The sequence below is a fragment of the Hylobates moloch genome, unplaced genomic scaffold (genome assembly GCF_009828535.3).
Source record: "Hylobates moloch isolate HMO894 unplaced genomic scaffold, HMol_V3 SCAFFOLD_6, whole genome shotgun sequence".
NCBI classification, from domain to species: Eukaryota; Metazoa; Chordata; class Mammalia; order Primates; family Hylobatidae; genus Hylobates; species Hylobates moloch.
The window spans coordinates 29,383,938-29,407,612 of record NW_026652281.1 but is presented as its reverse complement, the minus strand read 5'-3'; the positions used below and the strand labels follow the sequence as shown (position 1 = coordinate 29,407,612).

The window sequence follows — 23,675 nt, the reverse complement described above, 5'->3', positions numbered from 1 at the left end:
GCAACCTCTTCTGGGCTTTATAGGTGATTTCTGGCCAAGGTAGAGCTTCACTATTAAATCTAGGCTCTGATTATGCGTGGTTCAGCATGAAATGACCCCAGGGATGCAGGGCTTGCAGTTGGGTTCTCTATGTGGTAAGGCCCCTGCCTTTAGGTTCTGAGGTTGGATGTTGCTGCTCTCTAGGTTCTGCTGTCTGGCAAGACCACTGGCTGGTCTTTGCAGTCAGTCAGAGCTGCTGGCTGGGCACTGTGATAGCCTCTAATTGGACTGGGTCACAGGATGTGTTCTCTGGCCAGGCAGTATTATCGTTTGGGTTCTGAGGTTGGGCAGGGTTGCAGGCTGGCCCCGAGGTTAGGCAGAGTTGTTACTCCAGATGGACAGATTCAGAGGCTATGTTTTATAGAAATGTGTGTTTGAAGGTCGCCCTCCTGCCTGAATGGAACCTTCGTGTGAGGTCTGGGGCTGGGCCAAGCTCCTGTTTCGCCTCCCAGGTTGGGCAGGTCTGTCTTCTAAGGAAATACACAGTGTTCGGTGTCTCCCTGCCTGGGTAGGACCTGGGAGTGGTGTTTGAGGCTGAGCCAAGCCACTGTTTGAACTCTGTGGTTGGGCAGGTCTAGCCCCTGAGCTTTGCTGAAATATGCTGAGGTAGGTGTCTACCAGTCTGGGCGGGGCTTTGGGGTGGGCTCTGAGGCTGGATGTGGAGGTTGGCCATCTAAGGACTGAAGCCAGGTTGAATTTTTTTTACCATGCTTTTGGAAGCAACCAGCTTGACTTTGCAGGTAGGATATGCTATTGGCTGTTACCTCTAATTGGATGCTACCACTGGCAGGAACACAGAGCTACCACCAACATCTGTAGGCTGGTTGCTATAAGGTCTGCCTCCTTTTCTTTGTTTCTACCCAACACCTGATGATCTAGCTGTGACATTGCCCACATTGTTTACCCTTGAGGTGAGACCAGCGTGAGCTTCCTGGGAAACATTTTAGAACACTGGGGAAGCTCAGTGTCTGACCGTGGCTTTCTTTTCCCACTGTACAAACTGTGGATCTAGGGAATTTTCTTCTTGTACCACAAATCAGCTTGGATGGGAACAGATGATGTGCTCAAAGTGAGACTGTTACTCTTACCCTTCTACTGCAGTTTTTGTTTGGTTCTGTGGTCCTCACAGGTGTCTCAGCTCATTCTCAAGTTTGGGGGTAAAATGGCATATTCTAATCTGTGGCTAGTTGCTACTTAAACTCTCTTTGTGCAGGGGTGTCTGTCTTTTGGGGCTTCTATAACAAATAGACTGGGTAATTTATAAATAGGAACAATTTATTTTTCATATTTCTGCAGGCTGGGAAGTCCAAGACCAAGGCACCAGCAGATTTGGTGTCTGGTAAGGGATTGATCTCTGCTCCATAGTTGACACCTTGTTGCTACATCCTTAAATGATGGAACTGATAAAAAGGACTACCTATTTCTCTTGATCCCTTTTATAAGGACGTTAATCCCATTCACGAGGGCAATGGCTAGTTATCTCCTTAAGGCTCTGCCTGTTAATGCTGTTACATTGCAGGTTAAGTTTCAACATGAAACCTGAAGGGATATAAATATGCAAATCATAGCAAGGAATGAAACCTGGGACTTCTATTCCTGCCATCTTACTGATGTCTAAATCAGACTCTTTATTTGTGAAAATGTGTTGAAGTTGCTGGAGAGATAACAGGAATCCAACAATTTGATTTAGAATAATAGTCCATTCACAATGTAGGGTCTTTTTGTTTTGTTTTTACCTTTCATTTATTTTCAAAGTGTTCCGTATAGAAAGCATTTCACATTGCTTGGTATGGGAGGTGACTCCTTGCTTGGCTTAGGTTAAAAATTTGAGGCCATATATCTCAAAGCCACATGCTATAATTAATCATTTACTTTATCTAGCAATGCTAAACAAAATGTATTATGAAAAGTGAAAATAGAAGCTGAGCAATAAACATGCGTAGGCCACTGGGTTGAGAGAATTACTGACATAAATGATGTTGTATAAATGTACAACTATCTTACTAATGTGATATGGAGTAATAATTACTGTGTGCCAGATTCTATTATAAATTTTATAACTATATTATTTAATTATCAAAACTATGTTATTAGATAGTTCCATGACTATTTGTATTTTTACATACAGAGAAATTGAGGCATTAAAAGATAACGTAACTTATCCAAAGATTATATGAATATATTATGCTGGTTCAAAAGCAGTTGCAGTTTTTGCCTTTTTTAATGGCAGAAACCACCTGCAATTACTTTTGTACCAACTTAATAGTCAACAATAGAGCTGGAATTTATTTTTATCTTTATTTTCATTTTTGAGACAGAGCCTTACTCTCCCGCCAAGGCTGGAGTGCAGTGGCACGATCTTGGCTCATTGCCACCCCTACCTCCCTGGTTCAAGTGATTCTTCTGCCCCAGCTTCTTGAGTAGCTGGGATTACAGGCACATACCACCATGCCCGGCTAATTGTATGGTTTTGTTTTGTTTTGTTTTCGAGACAGAATCTCACTCTGTTGCGCAGGCTGGAGTGCAGTGGCACAATCTCGGCTCACTGCAAGCTCTGCCTTCTGGGTTCACGCCATTCTCCTGCCTCAGCCTACCGAGTAGCTGGGACTACCACGCCCGGCTAATTTTTTGTATTTTTAGTAGAGACAGGGTTTCACTGTGTTAGCCAGGATGGTCTCGATCTCCTGACCTCGTGATCCGCCTGCCTCGGCCTCCCAAAGTGCTCGGATTACAGGCATGAGCCACCGCGCCCGGCCTAATTGTACGTTTTTTAAGTAGAGACGGGGTTTCACCATATTGGCCAGGCTGGTTTCGAACTTCTGACCTCAAGTGATCACCCACCTAGGCCTCCCAAAGTGCTGGGATTACAAGCGTAAGCCACCGCACCCGGCTAGAGCTGGAATTTAATGTATGCATTATGATTCTGGAGTCTTTGCAGTGCTATTCCTAATTCATCAACCTGAACTGCTTACTTGATTTTTTTAAATTAATTCCATGGAATTACATCCACAAAACAAATGTTGACCAAACGAAGGTGAAAAGCAGCTTTGAAGATAGAAATATATCAACATAAAATAATGCTTTAAGTGTTTCTCATTTTTTAAAAAGGATCAGAAATACATCAGCACAGTGGAATTTGCCATAAGTGTTTTTTCTTTTCCTTTCAAAAAATACGCTATTTTTGCAAAACATATATATGGTCATTGGAGTGATATAGTTACTTGAAGAAGGAAAAATTTTAAAAAGCCCATATTTCCAGTCTTAAACTGTGAGTCTCATAGAAGTTTACACATTTATATTGAAAATATGGAACATACATTTCTGATAATCATATAAACATATTTATAATTCTTATAAACATCATTTTTTACATTTCTTCAGGCCTGTCTACAAGTCATTTTGCTTGGGCTTTTCACTCAGTAGCAGAAGAAGAACTGCTCAACATGTTGCCAGCCATGCAGAAAGATGATCCCACTTGGTCTGAACTAAGAGCTATGGGTGTGGGGTGGTGGGTCCGGAATACCCGCATCTTACGCAAATGCATAGAAAAAGTAAGTGTTTTATTTTGGTATAAGTGAATTAATATTTTTTGGACATTTCTTTAAATGGCATTTCATATATTTTCTGCCATTACTCCCTCTTGTTTCTGAAGCAGCAAAAGGCTTTTGAATAGTCTTTATATTTCATTTATAATGTGTTTCAAAATATCTAAAGTTTTAAAATGTATATTCTAATTCCCAAATTTTTAATTGACACACTTGTTGGTAGTATATGTCTGGTTTTTACAAAATAATACATGTATGTGTTTAGAAACATTTAAAAATAGTACAGAACAACTTGTAATGAAAGGCAATAGTCCTATTATTTCTTCTCTGTATCCATTGAAGCCACCACTGTATAAGTCACTTTTGTTATTATTTTATATATGCATGCACACATTATTCATATATGTATTTTTTAAATTTTATTAAACATTCAGTGGATATGTGCCAGCCTTGCATATGAAAGAAATTACTTGTTCAAAACTGTTTCTGTGAAATTTTGATCAATATTTTTTGATTATAGGTAGCTAAAGCAGCCTTTTATAGAAAGAATGATCCTTTAGATGCTGCCATTTTTTACCTTGCAATGAAAAAGAAAGCTGTGATTTGGGGATTATATAGGTAGGTAAAAAAAAAAAAAAAAAGGGTGCTTCGATGTGAAAACCTGTTTATAAGAAGTAAATGAATGAAGTAAGATTTGTTGTTCTTGTTGATGTTGATTCATGTAGATTCTTAGTTGTTTTGTATTTAAAAGAAAGATTTCATAAGGAAAAAGCCCCAAGTGTTTGAATCAGAGTGGAAGAAACCTGATGAGGCAAGTTTAATTTGTTTTCAGATTTATCAATCCAGAAACAATATTTTGCTTAAGAACTTCTCTTTATGCTCCTGTAAAACAAAGGTAATGTATTAGTCCGTTTTCATGCTGCTAATAAAGACATACCCAGTACTGGGCAATTTACAAAAGAAAGAGGTTTATTGGACTTAAAAGTTCCATGTGGCTGGGAAGGCCTCACAATCATGGCAGAAGGTGAAAGGCATGTCTCACATGGCAGCAGACAAGACAAAACAGAGCTTGTGCAGGGAAACTCCTGTTTGTAAAACCATCAAGTCTCTTGAGGCTTATTCACTATCACAAGAATAGCATGGGAAAGACTTGCCCCGATGATTCAATTACCTCCCACTGGGTCCCTCCCATAGCGCTTGGGAATTCAAGATGAGATTTGGGTGGTGACACAGCCAAACCATATCAGGTGACTAAACCAGAAACTTATACTTGGGATAGGGAAGAAGATGAATTAAATGGTGGAGTCTGGAACAGGCATCTACCTCTGCACTATGGGTCAGCCTACCCCACAAAACTATCTCCTTCCTGTGGGCCCCACCTTCTTTCTGAGCTGAATTCACTTAGAATTTTTCTCTCTCACTTCTGAGCAAGACTGGTGAACGTGATTATCATAAATAGTTCATCATTTGTTTTGAGTTTATTTCCAGATGACTCACATGAACAGCAACCTTTGGGGGAAAAATCATGATAACAAATCGGTTTTCTAAGAGACTTGATGATTTACGGTTGTTTTGATTCAAGGCACATTGTTTAGATTGTTATCTCTTAGGTCATTCTCAGATGGCGGGGTGAAAAGATACTGATGAGTTTAAATGGTGGCACACAAGTTAATATAAATCAAACATTTTGCATGGATTTAAAAGTAATTTTCACAGTGCTGCTAATGTAGTTTTCTTTGTATTTAGAAAGAAAAATTTTTTGTAATCTCTGAGACTTATATAACAAATGCTTACCTAATGTAATTTTTACTGGGAAAAGAAGCAGATACATAGTAAGTTATGAACTGGCAGATGTTTCTATTGAGACTTAGCCAAATCCTAACTTTAGAAAATTGATTCCGATGTGAAAAAAATTGTATTCCAAAATTTTTACACCGTTTTTTTTCCTTTATAGAGCTGAAAAAAACACCAGGATGACACAGTTTTTTGGACACAATTTTGAGGATGAGAGGTGGCGTAAAGCAGCTTTAAAGAATGCTTTTTCTTTGCTAGGCAAACAAAGATTTGAACATTCTGCAGCATTTTTTCTTTTAGCTGGTTGCCTCAGAGATGCAATTGAGGTAATGAGTGAAATTTAAATAACAAAGAATAGCAATATCATCTTTTAAAGCTCCATAGTGCTTAAATTTTTATTTTTTTAATTCAACTTTATTGGAAATAACACAAGGCCAAATATCTAAAATAACTGTTAATATTTAATAAAGACATTTAAAAATTTGACTGTTAACATGAACGGTATTTATACAGAATTAAGATTAATCAAATGGTGTTTGTTAGTTGGTAGAGATAGGTAATTGATTTGACTCTTAAGAATATTCAAAAAATTAAAAGGTTTGTCCTTCCAGTTTAAATGTATTTGAACCCCATATCTGGCTCTGTATTATTTGATGAATGTTAGAAAATCCTTAACTGATTATTTCTTACTAAACCTTAAAAAAATTACGAATATTTAAGATACAACATTTCTGTCTCAAATTGCCCTTTTGCTCAGAGTTTCATACAAGTAATTCAAAACAGCCTTTTAATATGGAGACTAAAGTCTCCAGGGACGGATGGAGAATAGTAGAGGTTCAAGACAAAAATAAAATAGTATAGCTTAAATTGACATCATTTAAATTATCCATTGTTTCCTCGTTTAGTTTAATTTTTGCATATATATATATATTTAGTACTAGAAGGTAGGTTTGCAGTTATTAAATGTCAAGTAGATTTGTTAAAAGCAAGTAGCATATGTTTTGTTTCTTTCTTTGCTAAATTTGGATATTTATAAGGCTTTATATTTTTCTAGTTATTAGTGAGTTAGCTGAATTTATCCTAAAATGAAACCTGCTCCTGCTTATTTAAAAACAATATTTTTTTTTTAAGGTATGTCTTGAGAAATTGAATGACATTCAGTTGGCTCTTGTAATAGCAAGACTCTATGAGTCTGAATTTGATACATCTGCAGCATATAAATCTATTTTACGTAAAAAAGTTTTGGGAATCGATTCTCCTGTCAGTGAACTGTGTTCATTGAACATAAATATGCATCATGATCCTTTTCTTCGGAGCATGGCATATTGGATTTTGGAAGATTATAGTGGTGCTCTGGAAACATTAATAAAGCAACCTATCAGAGAGAATGATGGTAAGCTGCACTTGTAAGATGTTAATGATTAAGAGTATTATTGGTAATTGCTACGTGTGCAGATCACTCTATTAGGTGGTAAGGGTAATACAAACAAACTGAATTCATGGTCTTTATAACAGTTTTTGGTTGGTTGTTTGGTTTTTTTCCTCCAGAAAGATAAATCCTTTGAAAACAAAAAACGTTGGATTTTCTGTTTTTACAAAGTAGATTTACATAAATATTGAACATAAATATTGTCAACACTTGAATATAAACATTTTGAAGAAATACTGCTATAAAGCCAGTTTTTAAATCTTAGGTTGAATTTAGTGTGTTTGTCAGTCAGTTTTAGAATTCTTACAGTGAAAAATGTGTTCAGTGTAAAAAAAAGTTGACTTAAGTGATGTGATTAGAAAATCTTTAGCTAGGTAAACTTTTGACTGTCTTGTTATGAACTGGTAGAGCTTATGTACACTTTTGAGTCTAGTAGTACCTTTTCTTTTAGAAATCCTCTTTGCTAAAGCTTTCTTAGAGGCCAGTATAAAATGAAATTCTTTATATAGATGCATATAAAAATGAGATTTGCTTTTCAGATATTTTTTCATAGATTGAATTGTGTTTGGTAGCTGATGAAATAGGTATTATATTATTTGGAATACTAATTGGAAAAGGGTCTAGTTCATAGATTTTTATGTGCTATCATTTAATCAGGAAGTGGCCTTTGCCTTACTTTCTAAACCTTTGAGAAAGCTGTGTGACTCATTTGTTTAAGTCTCCTAGCCATTTAAGCTAAAGATTTTCAAACTAGCCTCTGTGTAATGAAGGGAAAATGTAAATGCCTTTTCCAACCACTTTCTTTTTTTAGTGTTTTTATTTAAAAAAAAAAAATCTTAGACACCATATCTTGCTTTGTTCCCCTGGCTGATCTCAAACATCTGGTATCTAGCTGTCCTCCCACCTCAGCCTCCCAGAGTGTGGAATTACAGGCATGAGCTACTGTGCCTGGCCCCCTTTCCCTTTCCCTTTCCCTTTCCCTTCCTCTTTCCTTTGCTCTTTTCTTTTCTCTTTTCTTTCTTCTTTCTTTCTTTTTCTTCTTTCTTGAGATGGAGTCTCACTCTCACCCAGGCTGGAGTGCAATGGTGGTATCTCAGCTCACTGCAGCTTCCACCTCCCAAGCTCAAGCAATCTTCCCACCCCAGCCTCCTGAGTAGCGGGTACCACAGGTGTGTGCCACCGCGCCTAATTTTTTCGTATTTTTGGTGGAGATGGGGTTTCGCCATGTTGCCCAGGCTGTTCTTGAAGTCCTGAGCTCAAAGTGCTGGGATTGCAGGCATGAGCCACCACACCCGGCCCTGGCCCACTTTCTTATACTTACACATATTCTTGTAAAAATTGTATTTTGATTTGGGACTAGTACATTTTTACATACTTTTATTATGAATTAAACTTGTATTCTTCTAGAAGAAAATTGCAAAAAATAATAGCGGCTTGGACCAGAATGATTGGAATGGAGGCAGAAAGATGTGGTTGGATTTGGGATATGATTTTAAGATTGATTACATAGGACTGGTTTTGATAAGGAGTGTGAAGGAATTAGGAGTCAATGGTAACTCTTGGCTTTTTAGATTGAACAATAGGTAGATGATATGGGGAAGAATTGTTTTAGATCATGAAGCTTTCTCTGATAAGGTGAACTTTGAGCAGAGAACTGGTTGAGATGAGTGAGTTAATCAGTGTAGATATAGGTAAAGAGTGGTTTGGTCAAGGGCACACTAAATAAAAAGGCCCGGAAGCAAGAGTTTATACCCGTAAGTAAAAATGAAATGTAGGCCTTTGGATATAGGAGTTTAGGTTTTCAGTATGAAGTTGGGACTGGAGATAGAGATGATGTCCAAGTTATCAGCGTGTAGATGTTATTGAAAGTCATGGGACTATGTGAATTCAACTCAGGGAATATAGATAGAAAATAAGTCAGCAGCTGAACCCTAGGAGACTCTCAGCGTTCAAAGGTAGAGAAGATGAGGAGGACTAGCAAAGCAGACTGAGGAGAAGTGTTCAGGGAAGTAGGAGAAAAAGAACTAAGAGTCTATAACTGGATGTTTTAAATTATCCTAGAATATTACCTGAAGAGATTTGTTTCAATGGGAAAACAGTATAATCTTTGTTTTCCTACTTTGTTAGAACATGTTCATTATAAATGTGTTGTTGTCTCTTCAGTGCCATGGATCATTGTGGCCTATTAGTAAAATTTTGTCAAAAGACTCTGTAGATAAAGGTGTCATAGTAGAGAGAGAAAAGACACTACAATACAAACACACAGTTCATAACTTTTCTTGCTTCATAAAATGAATTTACTTTCAGATCAAGTTTTACCAGCCTGTAATCCTACAGTTTTTAATTTCTACAATTATCTAAGAACACATCCTCTTTTGCTGAGACGTCATTTTGGATCATCTGATACATTTTCCACACATATGAGTCTAACAGGAAAGAGTGGACTGGCAGGAACAATTAATTTAAGTGAAAGACGATTATTTTTTACCACTGCCAGTGCTCATTTAAAAGCTGGCTGCCCAATGTTGGCTTTGGAAGTATTATCAAAGATGCCTAAAGTCGTCAAGAAAACGAGACCTTTTTATAGAGCTTCTAGTTTTCTGGATACTAGTAAAGACTGTTCTCCTTCTCCATTAAAGTTGGGTGCAAGGGAAGATAAGTCTTCTGCTGTTGATTGGTCACAGTCACTGATAAATGGTTTTGGATCTTCTTCAGAGGGTTCCTCAGAGAAGCAATCAAACTCCACTCTTTCTTTTGACTGGAGCCAACCAAGTGTTGTGTTTCAGGATGACTCTTTAGAGTTAAAATGGGACAGTGATAATGATGAAGAAAATGAGGATGTCCCTATTTCAATGAAGGAACTAAAACCTTTACAGAGAAAAACAGATAAAAAGTTGGATGACATAAGTTCTAACTACACAGACTCTTTCAGCACACTAGATGAAAATGACCTTTTAAATCCATCAGAAGATATAATTGCAGTTCAATTAAAATTTAGAGCATGTTTAAAGATTCTCACAGTAGAACTTCGTACTTTATCTACCGGCTATGAAATAGATGGTGGAAAATTGCGTTACCAACTGTACCACTGGCTTGAAAAAGAGGTGATAGCTCTTCAGAGGACTTGTGACTTTTGCTCAGATGCTGTAGAACTACAGTCTGCATTTGGCAGAAATGAAGATGAATTTGGATTAAATGAGGATGCTGAAGATTTGCCTCACCAAACAAAAGTCAAACAACTGAGAGAAAATTTTCAGGAAAAAAGACAGTGGCTCTTGAAGTATCAGTCACTTTTGAGAATGTTTCTTAGTTACTGCATACTTCATGGATCCCATGGTGGGGGTCTTGCATCTGTAAGAATGGAATTGATTTTACTTTTGCAAGAATCTCAGCAGGTATGTAATTTACTTGATAGTCAAAAATAGTACATGTCTAAAACCGTTTTTGGTGTTTCTTTTTTGGTTTTGAATACTAAGACTTGATTTTCTTCATTACAGTTGCTTTAGGGAATGCTCCCTTTTGTGTGGTCCTTCATATTATGAATTAGTAGAGTTGTGTATTTATAGTAGTTTCAGACGATTCAGTATCAGGCCTTATGACCTGCTTAATTCAGACACTCCCAGGTGTTTTCTGAATGCCTTGTAGGGTAACAGACTTCTTACTGCAAGAGCATATTGTCTTATTTTTTTTCCCTATCTGTGCCCCTCAGTGTCTTATTTTTAAATATGATTATTGGAATGCTGACTTCTTCACATCTCTTCTAACTCTAAGTTTCTATTATGCTTTTATTTTTTAATTGTTTCGAAGTGTTTTAAAGAGCCCTTGATTTACTGAAGTAATGGTTTGTGACTGTAAATAGTTGGTTAACCTTTTATCCCTCTTTGTTTTTAAGGAAACGTCAGAACCACTATTTTCTAGCCCTCTGTCAGAGCAAACCTCAGTGCCTCTCCTCTTTGCTTGTACAGCCAATGCCAAAACAGTAGTTGCCAATCCATTATTGCACCTTAGTAATCTGACACATGATATTCTCCATGCCATAATAAACTTTGATTCACCACCCCACCCTGATATCCAAAGCAATAAAGTAAGTATGCTTGGTTTCAAGCTTTTAATTCATCTATACAATGATAAAACTACAAGATAAATATTAAGGTTTTTTTTTAAGTAATTTTAAACATCAGACTAAGCATAGCAATTTTTACATTGCCAAGTTTATGTTGATTCCTGTTAAAGAAATCTTCTGGTTGTAGACTGGCTTATCTTACTCATGTTACTTAGACCCAATAGAGTTCTTGAATTTTTTATCACAATGCCTAGTTATTTAGTCTAGCTGCTTTAAGAAAAATAGGTGCATAGGAGTGATTCCTTTAGTAGTACATTTAACCAAAAAGCTCATTGTTTTTTAAATATAGAAACTTAATATTTTAATGTAAAGGCACTAATATGTAAATGAAGTTTCCCCTTGTTAATATTGAAGAAATCCACATTTTAAGGATAATATGAACTATTTGCCCCTGTCATTCTTCTAGGGTAGGCAGTACTTTGTGAACCAGCTACAACAGAATCAGCTGCAGTGCTTGTTAAAAGTCTGGATTCTCAAGTTCACTCCGAACTTATTCAATCAGTTTGTGAGAGTATGTCCCAGGAATGTGTATTTTTAAAGAACCTCCTTGTGTGATTCTAATGCATACATCTAATTATATTGTTATAGTTAATTCTCTAATCAACCAAAGCATCCTATTCATCATTACTTTTATCTGCTGTTAATGTCATATTTTATCTTTACTTTTCAGACATATCGAAATCCTTTGAAGTATAACTGACTTTGACCATTTTCATATATCCGTAGTGGTTTTTTTTTTTTTTTTAATAGTCTAACATGTAGCTCTCATCCACCTCACAGGTTGTATCACACCAATTCGATTTTCTGTTTGCCTGATGGTGGACTCTCCTACAAATTTACCCTCTTTAGTTACCTTAATCCTTGTAATTAAATTTCACTACTTATTTTTCTGTACTGCTCTGTAGTATAAATGCCCATAGTGCTTATTATACAGTTTGGAATTTAATTTCTTTCAGATTGTGCTCATTTTAGCCAAACTATATTTCATATTGAAAACTAATTATAGCATACCTGTGGTGTATCAGTTACCTTTTGCTGCTTAAGAACTGTCCTGAGGCCAGCATGGTGGTTCACGCCTCTAATCCCAGCATTTTGGGAGGTCGAGGCGGGCAGATCACCTGAGGCCAGGAATTCGAGACCAGCCTGCCTGACCAACATGGAGAAACCTTGTCTCTACTAAAAATACAAAAAATTAGCCAGGCGTAGTGGCACATGCCTGTAATCCCAGGTGCTCGGGAAGCTGAGGCAGGAGAATCACTTGAACCCGGGAGGCAGAGGTTGCGGTGAGCCAAGATCGCACCATTGCACTCCAACCTGGGCAACAAGAGCAAAACTCCGTGCCACCCCCCACCAAAAATAATAATAATAATAATAATAATAATAATAATAATAATAGTAATAATAATAACTGTCCTGAAACGTTAGTGGCTTTAAAAGTCATCATTTATTTTGCTTATAATTCTCTGGGTTGGTTCATTAGTTCTTTGGTTTGGGCCAGCTGTACTAATGTCTGGACTCTCTCATTCATCTTTGGTCAACTGGTGGGTTAGTCGGGTTCTAGATGATCTAAGATGGCATCATTTACATTTGTGGTGGTTGGCACATGTTGACAGCACTGACAGGAGAATCTGGGTCATATGTATCTCATCCTCCAGCGGGCAAGCCTAATATATTTGTCTGGATTCACCAAAGAAACAGAATCAGTAGGATGTATGTATGTATATGTTTGTGTGTGTGTGTGTGTGTGTGTGTGTGTGTGTATAAAATGAGAGAGAGATTTAGTATAAGGAATTGGTTTATGTGGTTTTGGAGGCTGAAAAGTCCCAAGATCTGCAGTTGGCAAGTTGGAGACCCAGGAGAGCTGATGGTGTAGTTCCAGTCCAAATCAGAAGGCATGAGAACTAGGAGAGCTATAATTTAAGTTCAGGTCAGAAAGTCATCTGGCTGAAGACCCAAAAAGAGCTGATGTTTTAGTTCAAGTCTGAAGACAGGAAAAGCAGTGACCCAGCTCAGTGCAGTTAGATGTGAGTTACTCAGCCTTTTTGTTCTGTTCAGGTCTTGCCAACTGAGTCTACTCACATTACAGAGCACAATGTGCTTTAATCAGTCTGAATCAAATGTTTGTCTCATCTGAAAACATCTCACAGACACGCAGAATAATGTTTGATCAAATGTCTGTGCACCCCATAGCCCAGTCACACCTAGATTTTTTTCAAATGGTGGTTTCAGGGGTTCAAGAGCAGCAAGTAGAATTTGCAAGGCTTTTTGAAGTGTAGATTCAGAACTCACACTTCACTTCTGTTGGGTCCTCTTGGTCGAACAAGTCAAGCCTAGCTCAGATTCAGTGAGTGGAGAAGTAGGTCCAACGCTCTCTTGCAGAAGCTGCAAAATACTGTGATCATTTTTGCAAGCTCCCATACATAGTTTTTGTCATCTTCAATTATATAATATCTTTTAATTCATACCACGTTTTATTGACATTTGAAGGAAAAATTAGCAATTAGATTTGATCTGTCATTCTTCATTTTTATCTGCAAAAAGACTGGCATACTTCACAATCAGATGAACAACTAGTCTAGTCTAGTTTGCTTTCTTACCTAGCTGGAGCTTCTCTTTCATCCTCAGTTCTGCCTAATGTTACGGCCCTTGCCATGCCGTGTTTAGTCTTCTCTTCCTTAAAACAAATGCCTGACTCCACTGCCTTTCAGTTACTGCCTTTCATACCTTATATCCTTTCTCTTTTCTCTAGTTTCACTCTCTTCAAATTGTTTTTAAGGTAACTAGAATATGTGGTAGCATATTCTTCAGCGACCTGTCCATTGGTGAACTGTCAGTTTTCAGGCTCTCTCTTCATATTTTGGTTGAGGAAAAAGCAGATTGAGTGTTGGAGGGCTTACTTTAATACATGATTCATGCTCTATTGGAGAGCTGACGTCTGTTCCCCTTTGCTGTAGAAAAAGAAATTAGGTAGCAAATGTGTGTTTTATAATTTCTGCTGAAGACTTTAGCGTGTTTTCTTTAAATTTTCTGTAGTAAGACTCATGTAGATAAAAATGAGTGTTGTAGAAAAAAAGGAAGTAGTTTATGAAGGCAAAGAATCAAAAATTTTTTCATTCTTTTAAAAATGCTGATTATATTAGGTCTTGAAAAAAAATCTGTACTTTAAAAAGGTTATACTTAAAGTCATTTTGTTTTTGTTTTCCAGGTGTATGTAATGCATACTTTAGCAGCCTCACTTTCTGCTTGTATTTATCAGTGCCTTTGTGGTAGTCATAACTACAGGTAACTATCTTTTTATGAAATTTAAGAATACTTACAGTAAGCAATGAGGTTTCATATTTTGTATGTTAGTGGTTTAGAACTATATATGTCTATTTTAAATATTGCAAAAAGCATATGGTTGAGGGTTTGCGTACTTTTTGTTCGTATTTGAAATTTTTATGGCAAATGAATCTCAAACCCTTACTCTGTATAACTTATTTAGCAGCCTGTTACTGATCACTGCCTTATGTCAGACATTGTGATTGGCACTGAGAATTTTAACGCAAATAATGTGATAAGGTCTATTTCTTAGGGTCAGTCTAGTTAGAGACAAACATGTGAGTTGATAAATGATATGTGTGTAATATGGCATAGTACTAAAATGGTAAGTATAATAAGACAGTAGATAGTAAAAGGCTCAGGGAGCACAGGGGAGGGAGTAACTTGGAATTGAGAAAAATTTTACCGAATAATTGATGTATAGGATATTTCTTTGTATTTCTCTTTATGTTATAAAGTTTTACTGTAATTTGTCTAGGCTTTAAAAAAATAGTTTGTTACCCTCTGGGATCTTTCTATATCTTTAATTCTTTGAAATACTCTATTTCTTCAAGTATTGTCTCATCTCTCTTCTATCTTTCCCATTAAACAGATATTGCAACTTCTTAATGTTCTTTTAACCTTCCCATCCTATGTTCCTTTTCTTTATCTCTTTTGTTTCATTTCAGGAGAAATTCTAGCTTCATTTTCCAAACACGGATTCATTATTCAGCAATGTCCTGTCTTATTTAGCAAGAATTCATATTTTAGAAATTCTGTTTTTCATTTTCAGGATCTCGTTGAATTTAATATTTGCTTCTGTTTCTATAACATTTCTTGATTTAAAAAGTTTTTTTGAGTATGAAGTACTTTATTGATAAGTTGGGTTTCTCAGGTGAAGATCTTTTGTTGAGTTTGTTATTTCTTACATGGTGTCAGCCTTTCTTGTTAATTTTTGGTTGTCTGTCCATTTTATGTTTTTGAATTTTCTATGGGTAGCCTTACTTACCACTCTGGTTGTATATTTCCCAAGGTAGCTTCAACTTGATTTCTTTAACCCTGATCCTTGAAGAATTCACTTTCTTATTATTTAGGCTTTATTTTCATTAACTTCTTTTTATCTTTCATATCTATGATTTCTATAGGAATGAGGGAGTTTTTTTTGTTGTTACTCTGCCATCTTGAAACTGGAAAGTAAAGCAAGAGAAACTACAAATGCATCAAAATGTTATAACCAATGAGATTTGCCAGTCATAACACATTTACACCAATAAATGTGCTATATTTAAGTATTATATTCATGTACTTAATGTATGATATAGGAATTTCTAAAAGAAATTCCGTATATCATTTTCTGTCAGAATTATTTCATAGTTTATGCCAAGCTGCAAGTGTTTTTGTTCATTCATCTGTTAGTCTTCGCTTTGCATCTTTTACTTGGGGAAGCTTATCCTGAATTCTCAAATTGTGTGAAATACTCTTTTGTTTTGCCTTGATAGCATCGTATGCATAGGTTTCATCTTTTAAGAGTAGTGTGATAACTTTATTTGTGTTTTGTTCCCCTATTAAATTTTATGGGGACAGAAACATTGTTATTCCTTATATGCCTAGTACCTGCTACAGTGCCTGATGTAGTGTAGGCTAGCCATTATACATAAAAGTGAGCCTAAACTGACTTCATTTTCAACCAGATAACTACGTTTTTAAGTCAAATATGTAAGCTTGCTACTTGTGGTACATAGCGATTTAGTTTTCTCATTTGTACTTATTCTGTCCCTTAAAATGTGTTTTAATTTAGAAAATGTGTATATTTACACTTAAAGGATACTTTGTTTTTATATAGCAGTAGACTGTACATTATACTACTTAGATGTACTAGCAGTATAATTAATAAACAAAAATTGATACTATTGAAATTAGATCTGAAGCATGAAAATATTATATAAAATTGATCCTAGATTTAAATATTGTTTTCTTCTCTTAGTTCATTTCAAGCAAATCAGTTTACTGGAATGGTATATCAGACAGTACTGCTTCCTCATCGACATTCTTTGAAAACAGGAAGCTTAGATGAAGCATTAACTCCCAATACATCACCAGCTCAATGGCCGGGTATAATTTTTATGTATAGATCAGTTTTTTCTTCGTCTTATTTATAATCTTAGATAAGTAAAAAGACTATTTTAGTTTTGCCACATGATAATCATTGTTAAATATTGTTAGAGTTGATACCAGTTAAGTATTCACCACTCATTCTGAATTACAGTTGCTTAACATTAGTATTCCTTTGACCATTATACTAATATAACTCAAATGTTTTGTAATACCATTTTTTAAATCATTTTGCTTTTGACATACTAGAAAAACCCGTCTATGAAAATTTATCTATGAGATCTTAGTCATTAAAGATTTTAATGTTTAATATTAAAGATTTTTAATGTTTCTCTCAAATAGCTCATTTGTGCTTAACTGTAATAACCACTACTAGTCTGTGAATTTAGGGAAGAAAATACAGTATTAAATCCTGATGCAATGACATTTTTTCGTAAAATTAGAAAAATATAGTTAATTTTTAAAATTTTAAAAATTTATAGTCAGTGACGGCTATGTTTGTTGTTCTAGGAATAACTTGTCTCATTCGACTTTTGAATTCTTCTGGCGAGGAAGCCCAGTCAGGGCTTACAGTCTTGCTCTGTGAAATTCTCACAGCAGTGTATCTTAGTCTCTTCATCCATGGCCTGGCCACACATTCAAGTAATGAGCTGTTTCGGATTGTGGCCCATCCTCTAAATGAGAAAATGTGGTCTGCTGTATTTGGTGGAGGTGCACATGTTCCTAGCAAAGAACAGACACATTCAAAAACTTTACCTGGTGAGTTTAAAAAATTTTTTTAAGACTGAAGCTTTATTTATCTGAGTGATATCATTCTCGAAAGTAATTACATTTTAATTTAGTTATAGAAAGTTCTTGTTACAGACCATTTGCAAAAAGCATAAACAAATAGTCATACGGTGAAAATGCAGTATTGAAGTTTCTGGTGCAGTTTTTAATCTTTAAGATATTCCTGTACCAATAATTAGAACGATCTTATGAAAATTTATTAAATATTTTACTGTTGAAACTTTCGTTTTGAAACACACTGTAATATTGGTTTTTGTTCTATCCCAAATACAGATTCTTTCTTCTTTCTTTGGCAGGAAGGCACTTTGCTATGCCTAGCCCCCACCAGGTAGTGGTATTCTCCATGGAATGTGTGGGCTTTTCCAAAGCTCTTTCAGCCATCAGTTCTCATAGCCCTCCCAGTCTTGCAGGCAAGATATGAGCTTTAGAAATAGGCTTTTATCATTCAGCTTGCTTTGTGTTGTTTTGAGGGGTTGGGGTACAGTGGGCCAGTTTTATTTTGTTTGGCATTTATAGAAAACTGAGAAGTTTCCTTTGATCAAGCCATATTTTTGATTTAAAACAATGATTAGCAGTTTGGAAAACTATCTCTGCTGTTTTATTCTGCTTTTAAATTCTTCGTTTTTTATATTTCTGTCCTACTTATACTTTAATATTTTAAAGTGTGTAAAAATAAAACACTGTCAGTGCTAATCATAGAAAATCAGACTATGGCTTGAAATGACTAGAACAACATTTCAAATTAGGCTGCTTTATGATTTGCATATTATGATTCCGGCCATTGGAGTTTTTGGATTTCTAAGTGTTCATGATACCAAGAAAAGTAAATATTTTAAACAATTGTTTCCCCTTTTAAAAACTTTCTAATGTTAAAGCTGTATTTTTTTTCATGTATTAGCCCATGTGTGATAATCTTGGTTTTCCAATTATGGAGGGCATGAGGAGTAGGTTTATTTTTAATATATAGTACTTGAAAACTTATTTCATTCTATATTGATGTTGAATAAATTGAAAATGTTAAATGTTTTTCAAAAAAAAAAGCCCTATGCATACATTTAAGAGAGAAGCTCAGCAAGGTTATTTATCTCTTTAAGAATTTTCATTCACTTCTTCTTTGATGTTTACACTGAACATATACTTGTACATGTAGGTGTGTGTGGGCTTGGATATATATGTTTTGGGAGGTCAAGCAGTTGGTGAGGGACATGAGAGAATAAGAAAAACTTGAATTTGGCTTCATTATTTGGGAAAAAAATTATTACCAAAATCTATACCATGATTGATGAATATTCTTTGAACAAAGCTATATTAAAAAGAAGTTAGAAAAGTTATTATCTTGTTAAAATATTTAAAAGTTATTAGTAGCAATGTTGGCATACATTATACTTTTCAAAAGCAGTTTCCACTAACCTGTGGCCCTGCATGACCATATAGCAAAAAATCATGATGTCCTAGCTTCTACTTCCTCTCCTTAATTGAAATTGTTTCTTCAGTTACCTAGGACTCTCATACTTTGTAGTCTGGGTCCTGCCTCTTTCTTCCATCAAGAAAAAACAGGCAGGAATTTCTTTATGTATAATACTTACCATGAGGCAAATTCAGTTTATAACTTTCAGCAGAGTTCAACTAGCTTTTTCTGTAAAAAGCCAAATATGTATTTTAGGTTTTGGAGTCCATTTCGTATCTCACAACTATTTAGTTCTGCCCTTGTAGCACAAAAGCAGCCATAGACCATTTGTAAACAGATGAGTATAGCTGTGTTCTAATAAAACATTATTTATTTGTTGGATTGCAATTTGCCAACCCCTGCTTTACAAGTAGAAGCATTTTATTATTGCTCTATTTGGAATAGAATATTTGCCTTCCCTGTTAAAGGAATTTCAGGTTGTAAGAACAACTGAAGTTAATATTTTGGGACGTAGAGTTCACTGTGGGTCTCTTAAAGTATTTGACCTAACCACAAATTGTACTTATGAAATAGTATAAGTGGCATCAGAGGGATAATTTATAATCTTCCCTGCCATGGCCCTTAGCTTCCTTGAGCCAGTCTAGGGGCTAATTCAGTTTTCGCTGTTGTAAAATACTGAAAATGTAGAATGCTAACATGACTTCTCCAGAAACCTGGTACCATCCTGCCTATTACTCGTCCACCTACTACACTTCGCTTACTACTTTGATGGCTGTTTTATCTCTCTGGTCCCTGCCATTTGCCTTAATTAAACTCATTTACTTCTACTTTTTCTTCTTATGTACTTCAGATTTCATATGCAAATTTACCTTATTTGCCAAATTTGCCTTTGCTTATTAAATTATTAAGTATTTTGTTTTTGTAACATTCCTTTTCTGTTTTTTAAAAAGTTGTTTATTGTGCTTTTTGTATAGATTTTTTTTAAAGACTACTTTCACATGAAATTTGCCTTGGACTATATTTATACTTGAGATACCTGAATTCAATTAAGGAAACACTTTCAAAGTCTAAGGGAAGTAAGATCCATAGCTCTGTTGAGTTTAATTTTAAATTAAAAATTGGTAAATTAATTTTGACCATGTTTTTAATATGTTCTGAGAAAAATTCATTTGTTAAGACCCTGATCTTGTTGATGTAAAATGTTAAAAAGGGATGAATTATTGCTAAGGAATGTCCAGATATCCATAAAAAAGAAAATGAAAAATACATTCTTACTAGCCATCAGGTCTCAATTTCATCCATTCTTCCTGAGCACAGATACATGTAAGGAACCTTACTGAAAGTCCAGGTTGATCTTTGTATAAGGTTGGTGCAAAAGCAATGGCAAAAACGCAGTTACTTTTGCACCAGTCTTACTAACCACTCTAGTTGTTGGTTGTAGGCAAAAATACCATTACATAAATTATTTTGAGGGGGCCATTATAAATCCGTCATAAGCTGTATCCTACCACTTATTTAACCCCAAGTAAAAAATAAAGTGACTTAAAATTATCTGCATCTATATGTTTAACCTCAGCCAATAATAAGGAATACTTAAAACGTATTGTTCACTTAGTGGTAGGGCTGGATATAGTCATATCCAGGTTATATGGTGCTCATCTGTCCTTGAGTACCCAGAAAGTATTCTAAATACAATCATGGAAGTAACTGAAGGAGTACTTAAAGAAAACATGAATGGTACGATTTGTCCATTTGCTAACCAGAAAAAAAGGAATATATTCACTGAATGATGAAAACTAAAGACCTGCTGGTTTCAAAGCCAAGCTAATTTGAAAAGGAGCAGGAGGGCTGGGCGTGGTGGCTCACGCCTGTAATCCCAGCATTTTGGGAGGCCTAGGTGGGCAGATCACCTGAGGTCAGGAGTTGGAGACCAGCCTGGCCAACAAGATGGAACACTGTCTCTACAAAAATTAGCCGGGCGTGGTGGCGTGCGCCTGTAGACCCAGCTACTCGGGAGGCTAAGGCAGGAGAATTGCTTGAACCTGGGAGGTGGAGGTTGCAGTAAGCTGAGATTGCGCCACTGCACTCCAGCCTGGGCGACAGAGCGAGACTCCATCTCAAAAAAGAAAAGAAAAGGAGCAGGCAGAAAGAGAAAAGGAAAGAAGCGAAGAGAACGGGAAAGAAGCGAAGGTCCTATGGAGTAGGGATCCACTGAAAACTAGAGAGAGAAAATCTCAGAACAGAAAGTCAACCAAGACAAGGAGCTACTAGCAGCAATGGCTTTCAATATAAAGTAACATTCAGAAATCTCAGTTTTTTTAAGGCATTAATATGTTGCCTTGAAAACTTACCGAGTCAGGACAGACCTGATAAATTTTAGGTTGTAGGTAAGCAGTCCTGTGTGTTTGGATTACTGCTAATCATAATGATGATGTATCAAGAGTCTAATTGCATTAAGTAATGTTCAATATACATTGTTGACCAAGGGAATAAAACAGCGTATTTCAGAAAAGTTGACTTGAATCCAGTTAAAATTAATGTGTATTTAAAAATTTTTATCTTTTAAATTTGGCCAATGAAAGCTGACAAATCTAGAATACTTCATTTTCCTGACGACTCAAACCAGTGTCAAAGCATTGTATATTGAAGATGAAATACATGCATATTGAAATACATTGTATATTGAAGATGAAATACATTGTATATTGAAAATGACATACCCTTAAACATGTATTCTAAAAGTGTGCCATAAGTTTAGGTACTGTATTATGAGAGGTATTTGAAAGCCATCATTTGTTTTCCTTGTTCTGTTATAAATTTGGATTTAAATTTTCTTTGCAATGATGGCCTCATGAACTAGATTATATTTCTTTCTATATATCTATTATATACTTGTTGTATTCTTGTAGTAACATAATATTTAAAGATAACTTAAGCTTCATAACTGAAGAAAATGATAGATTTTTATTAGACTCTGGTCTGGCAGGTCAAAATTCTTAACAAAAATGTTAACGTACATAAATTAATTTTTAATCAAATTTTTTTTTGTGAATTCCACATTATATAAATGAAGAGTTTGATTTTTCTAATTAACTAAAATTGTAGTTCAGGTATATGTTCATGGAGCTCTGAATTGTTTTGTTATGGTCAATTTTAAAGAAGAGAACCAGCTAAGCAATAGCAGTTTTCAAAAAATTACTTTTTCTGCTAACAGTTAGAAATCCATACTTTTGCTTTTTATTCTATATTATAAATAAAGCAGTGTTTTTAAGCATTGTTATTGTGTTTTGTGATACTTGCATTTATAAGAACTGTGAATTATCTCTTTATCTTAATAAATTCATAGTAATGATTTTTTTATGTCTCCAAATTGAGGAATGGAAATATAAAATGAACATTTTATTTGTGGTAAGCATGTCATATATTTTTTACTATGAGATTGCTAATGATATTCTAGACATAAAGTCTATTTCTGACTTATTACGCTAAAACAGATCAGAAAATCCATTTTTTGCTTTTTCTTATAAAACTTGTGTAAAAGTTCTGTATTCAGTAGTCAGTGATTATCACATCATTGCTAATATTCCTTTAGCAAAATAAGCAAAACAGCAAAATATCTTGACCAGAAAAGACTTGAGCGTATTAAAATATAAAACAAAATAGGTGATTTAAAATATAATTGAATATGCCAAACATTTAACTGGTGGTTTATTATAAGGAACTTTTAAAAGACTGCTGAACTTCAAAGTAACTAATTCTGTGGAAGGGAATACTTTCCTTTTCTTTTCTTTGTGAGACAGAGTCTCGTACTGTCGCCCGGGCTGGAGTGCAGTGGCGTGGTCTTGGCTCACTGCTGCCTCCGCCTCCCGGGTTCAAGCGATTCTCCCACCTCAGCCTCCCAAGTAGCTGGGATTACAGGCGTGCACCACCACACCTGGCTAATTTTTGTGTTTTTTGGTAGAGACGAGCTAGGCTGGTCTCAAACTCCTGACCTCCAGTGATCCGCCTCCTAAAGTGCTTGGATTACAAGTGTGAGCCACCAAACCTGGCCAGGAGTACATTTTTGTTAGACTTTTCATTGAAGACCATATAATATAAATTTTAATTTAAAGTTTAAAAAGTATTCTATTCATTCATTTTACAAATGATTCAGGAAGGCAAATTTTTATACAAGAGTAGAGAAAGCATAGAAGATAAAAGAAACTCCAAGAAATGTGCATGTATAGATTTTTACATGTAATTATTCTTTTATTTCACTGCTAAAGCCTGATGACAAAAGAAGAAACTAACCTTATAAGAAATGCAACATTCATTTATCTGACCTAGACTCCCTCATTCAATGTTTTCTTCTTCTTTTTTTTTTTTTTTTTGAGACAGGGTCTTGCTCTGTCGCCCAGGCTGGAGTGCAGTGGTGCAATCACAGCTCATTTTACAGCCTTTCCCTCCTGGGCTCAAGTGATCCTTCCACCTCAGTGCCCCAAGTAGCTGGTACTACAGGTGCAGGCCATCATTGATTAGCCTAGTTTATTTTTTAAGTTTTATTTTTGTAGAGACAAGGTCTCACTATATCCAGGCTGGTCTTGGACTCCTGGACTCAAGTCATGTTCCCACCTCAGCCTCCCAAATTGCTGGGATTACAGGCATGAGCCACCATGTTCTGCTTAATTCAGTATTTCTGTGTACCTTACTGAGACCAATCATGTGATCTCTCTCTTCAACCTAGTTTTCTAATATTTCTAAGTCCTAAGTCGTGTAGCAATATGGCTTGAATATATTTTCTCCATTCTAGTTTTTTTATTATGACTAAAAACACATGATATAAAATTTATCAAGTGAGCCATTTTTAAGTATATAGTTTAGTAGTAAGTCTGTCATGTGGTGAAACAAATCTCCGGAACTTTTTCATCTTGCAAATCTGAAACTATACCCATTAAACAATTCCCCCACTTCATACAATCCCTAGTAATCACCATTCTACTCTGTTTCCAGGAATTTGATTACTTTCTATACCTCATAGAAGTGGAATTAAATAGTGTTTTGTCTTTTTGTGACTGGCTTATTTCACCTAGTATAATGTTCATCCATGTTGTAGCTTGCGACCGAATTTCCTTCCTTTTTAATGCTGAATGTTCCGTG

The 23,675-nt window shown here is 35.6% G+C and overlaps 1 protein-coding gene across 3 annotated transcripts in view; it reads left to right on the top strand.

Annotated features, from left to right (window-relative positions):
• DMXL1 (Dmx like 1) overlaps positions 1 to 23,675 on the top strand; it is a 191,093-nt gene that overhangs the window by 100,459 nt on the left and 66,959 nt on the right. For all 3 annotated transcript variants that reach the window (XM_032156599.2, XM_032156598.2, XM_058440586.1), the window contains 9 exons: positions 3,421 to 3,590; positions 4,105 to 4,202; positions 5,539 to 5,704; positions 6,510 to 6,771; positions 9,115 to 10,202; positions 10,700 to 10,891; positions 14,136 to 14,212; positions 16,215 to 16,342; positions 16,853 to 17,101. In XM_032156599.2, the coding sequence (XP_032012490.1) occupies positions 3,421 to 3,590; positions 4,105 to 4,202; positions 5,539 to 5,704; positions 6,510 to 6,771; positions 9,115 to 10,202; positions 10,700 to 10,891; positions 14,136 to 14,212; positions 16,215 to 16,342; positions 16,853 to 17,101 (2,430 nt within the window). The remainder of the gene's footprint in view (positions 1 to 3,420; positions 3,591 to 4,104; positions 4,203 to 5,538; positions 5,705 to 6,509; positions 6,772 to 9,114; positions 10,203 to 10,699; positions 10,892 to 14,135; positions 14,213 to 16,214; positions 16,343 to 16,852; positions 17,102 to 23,675) is intronic.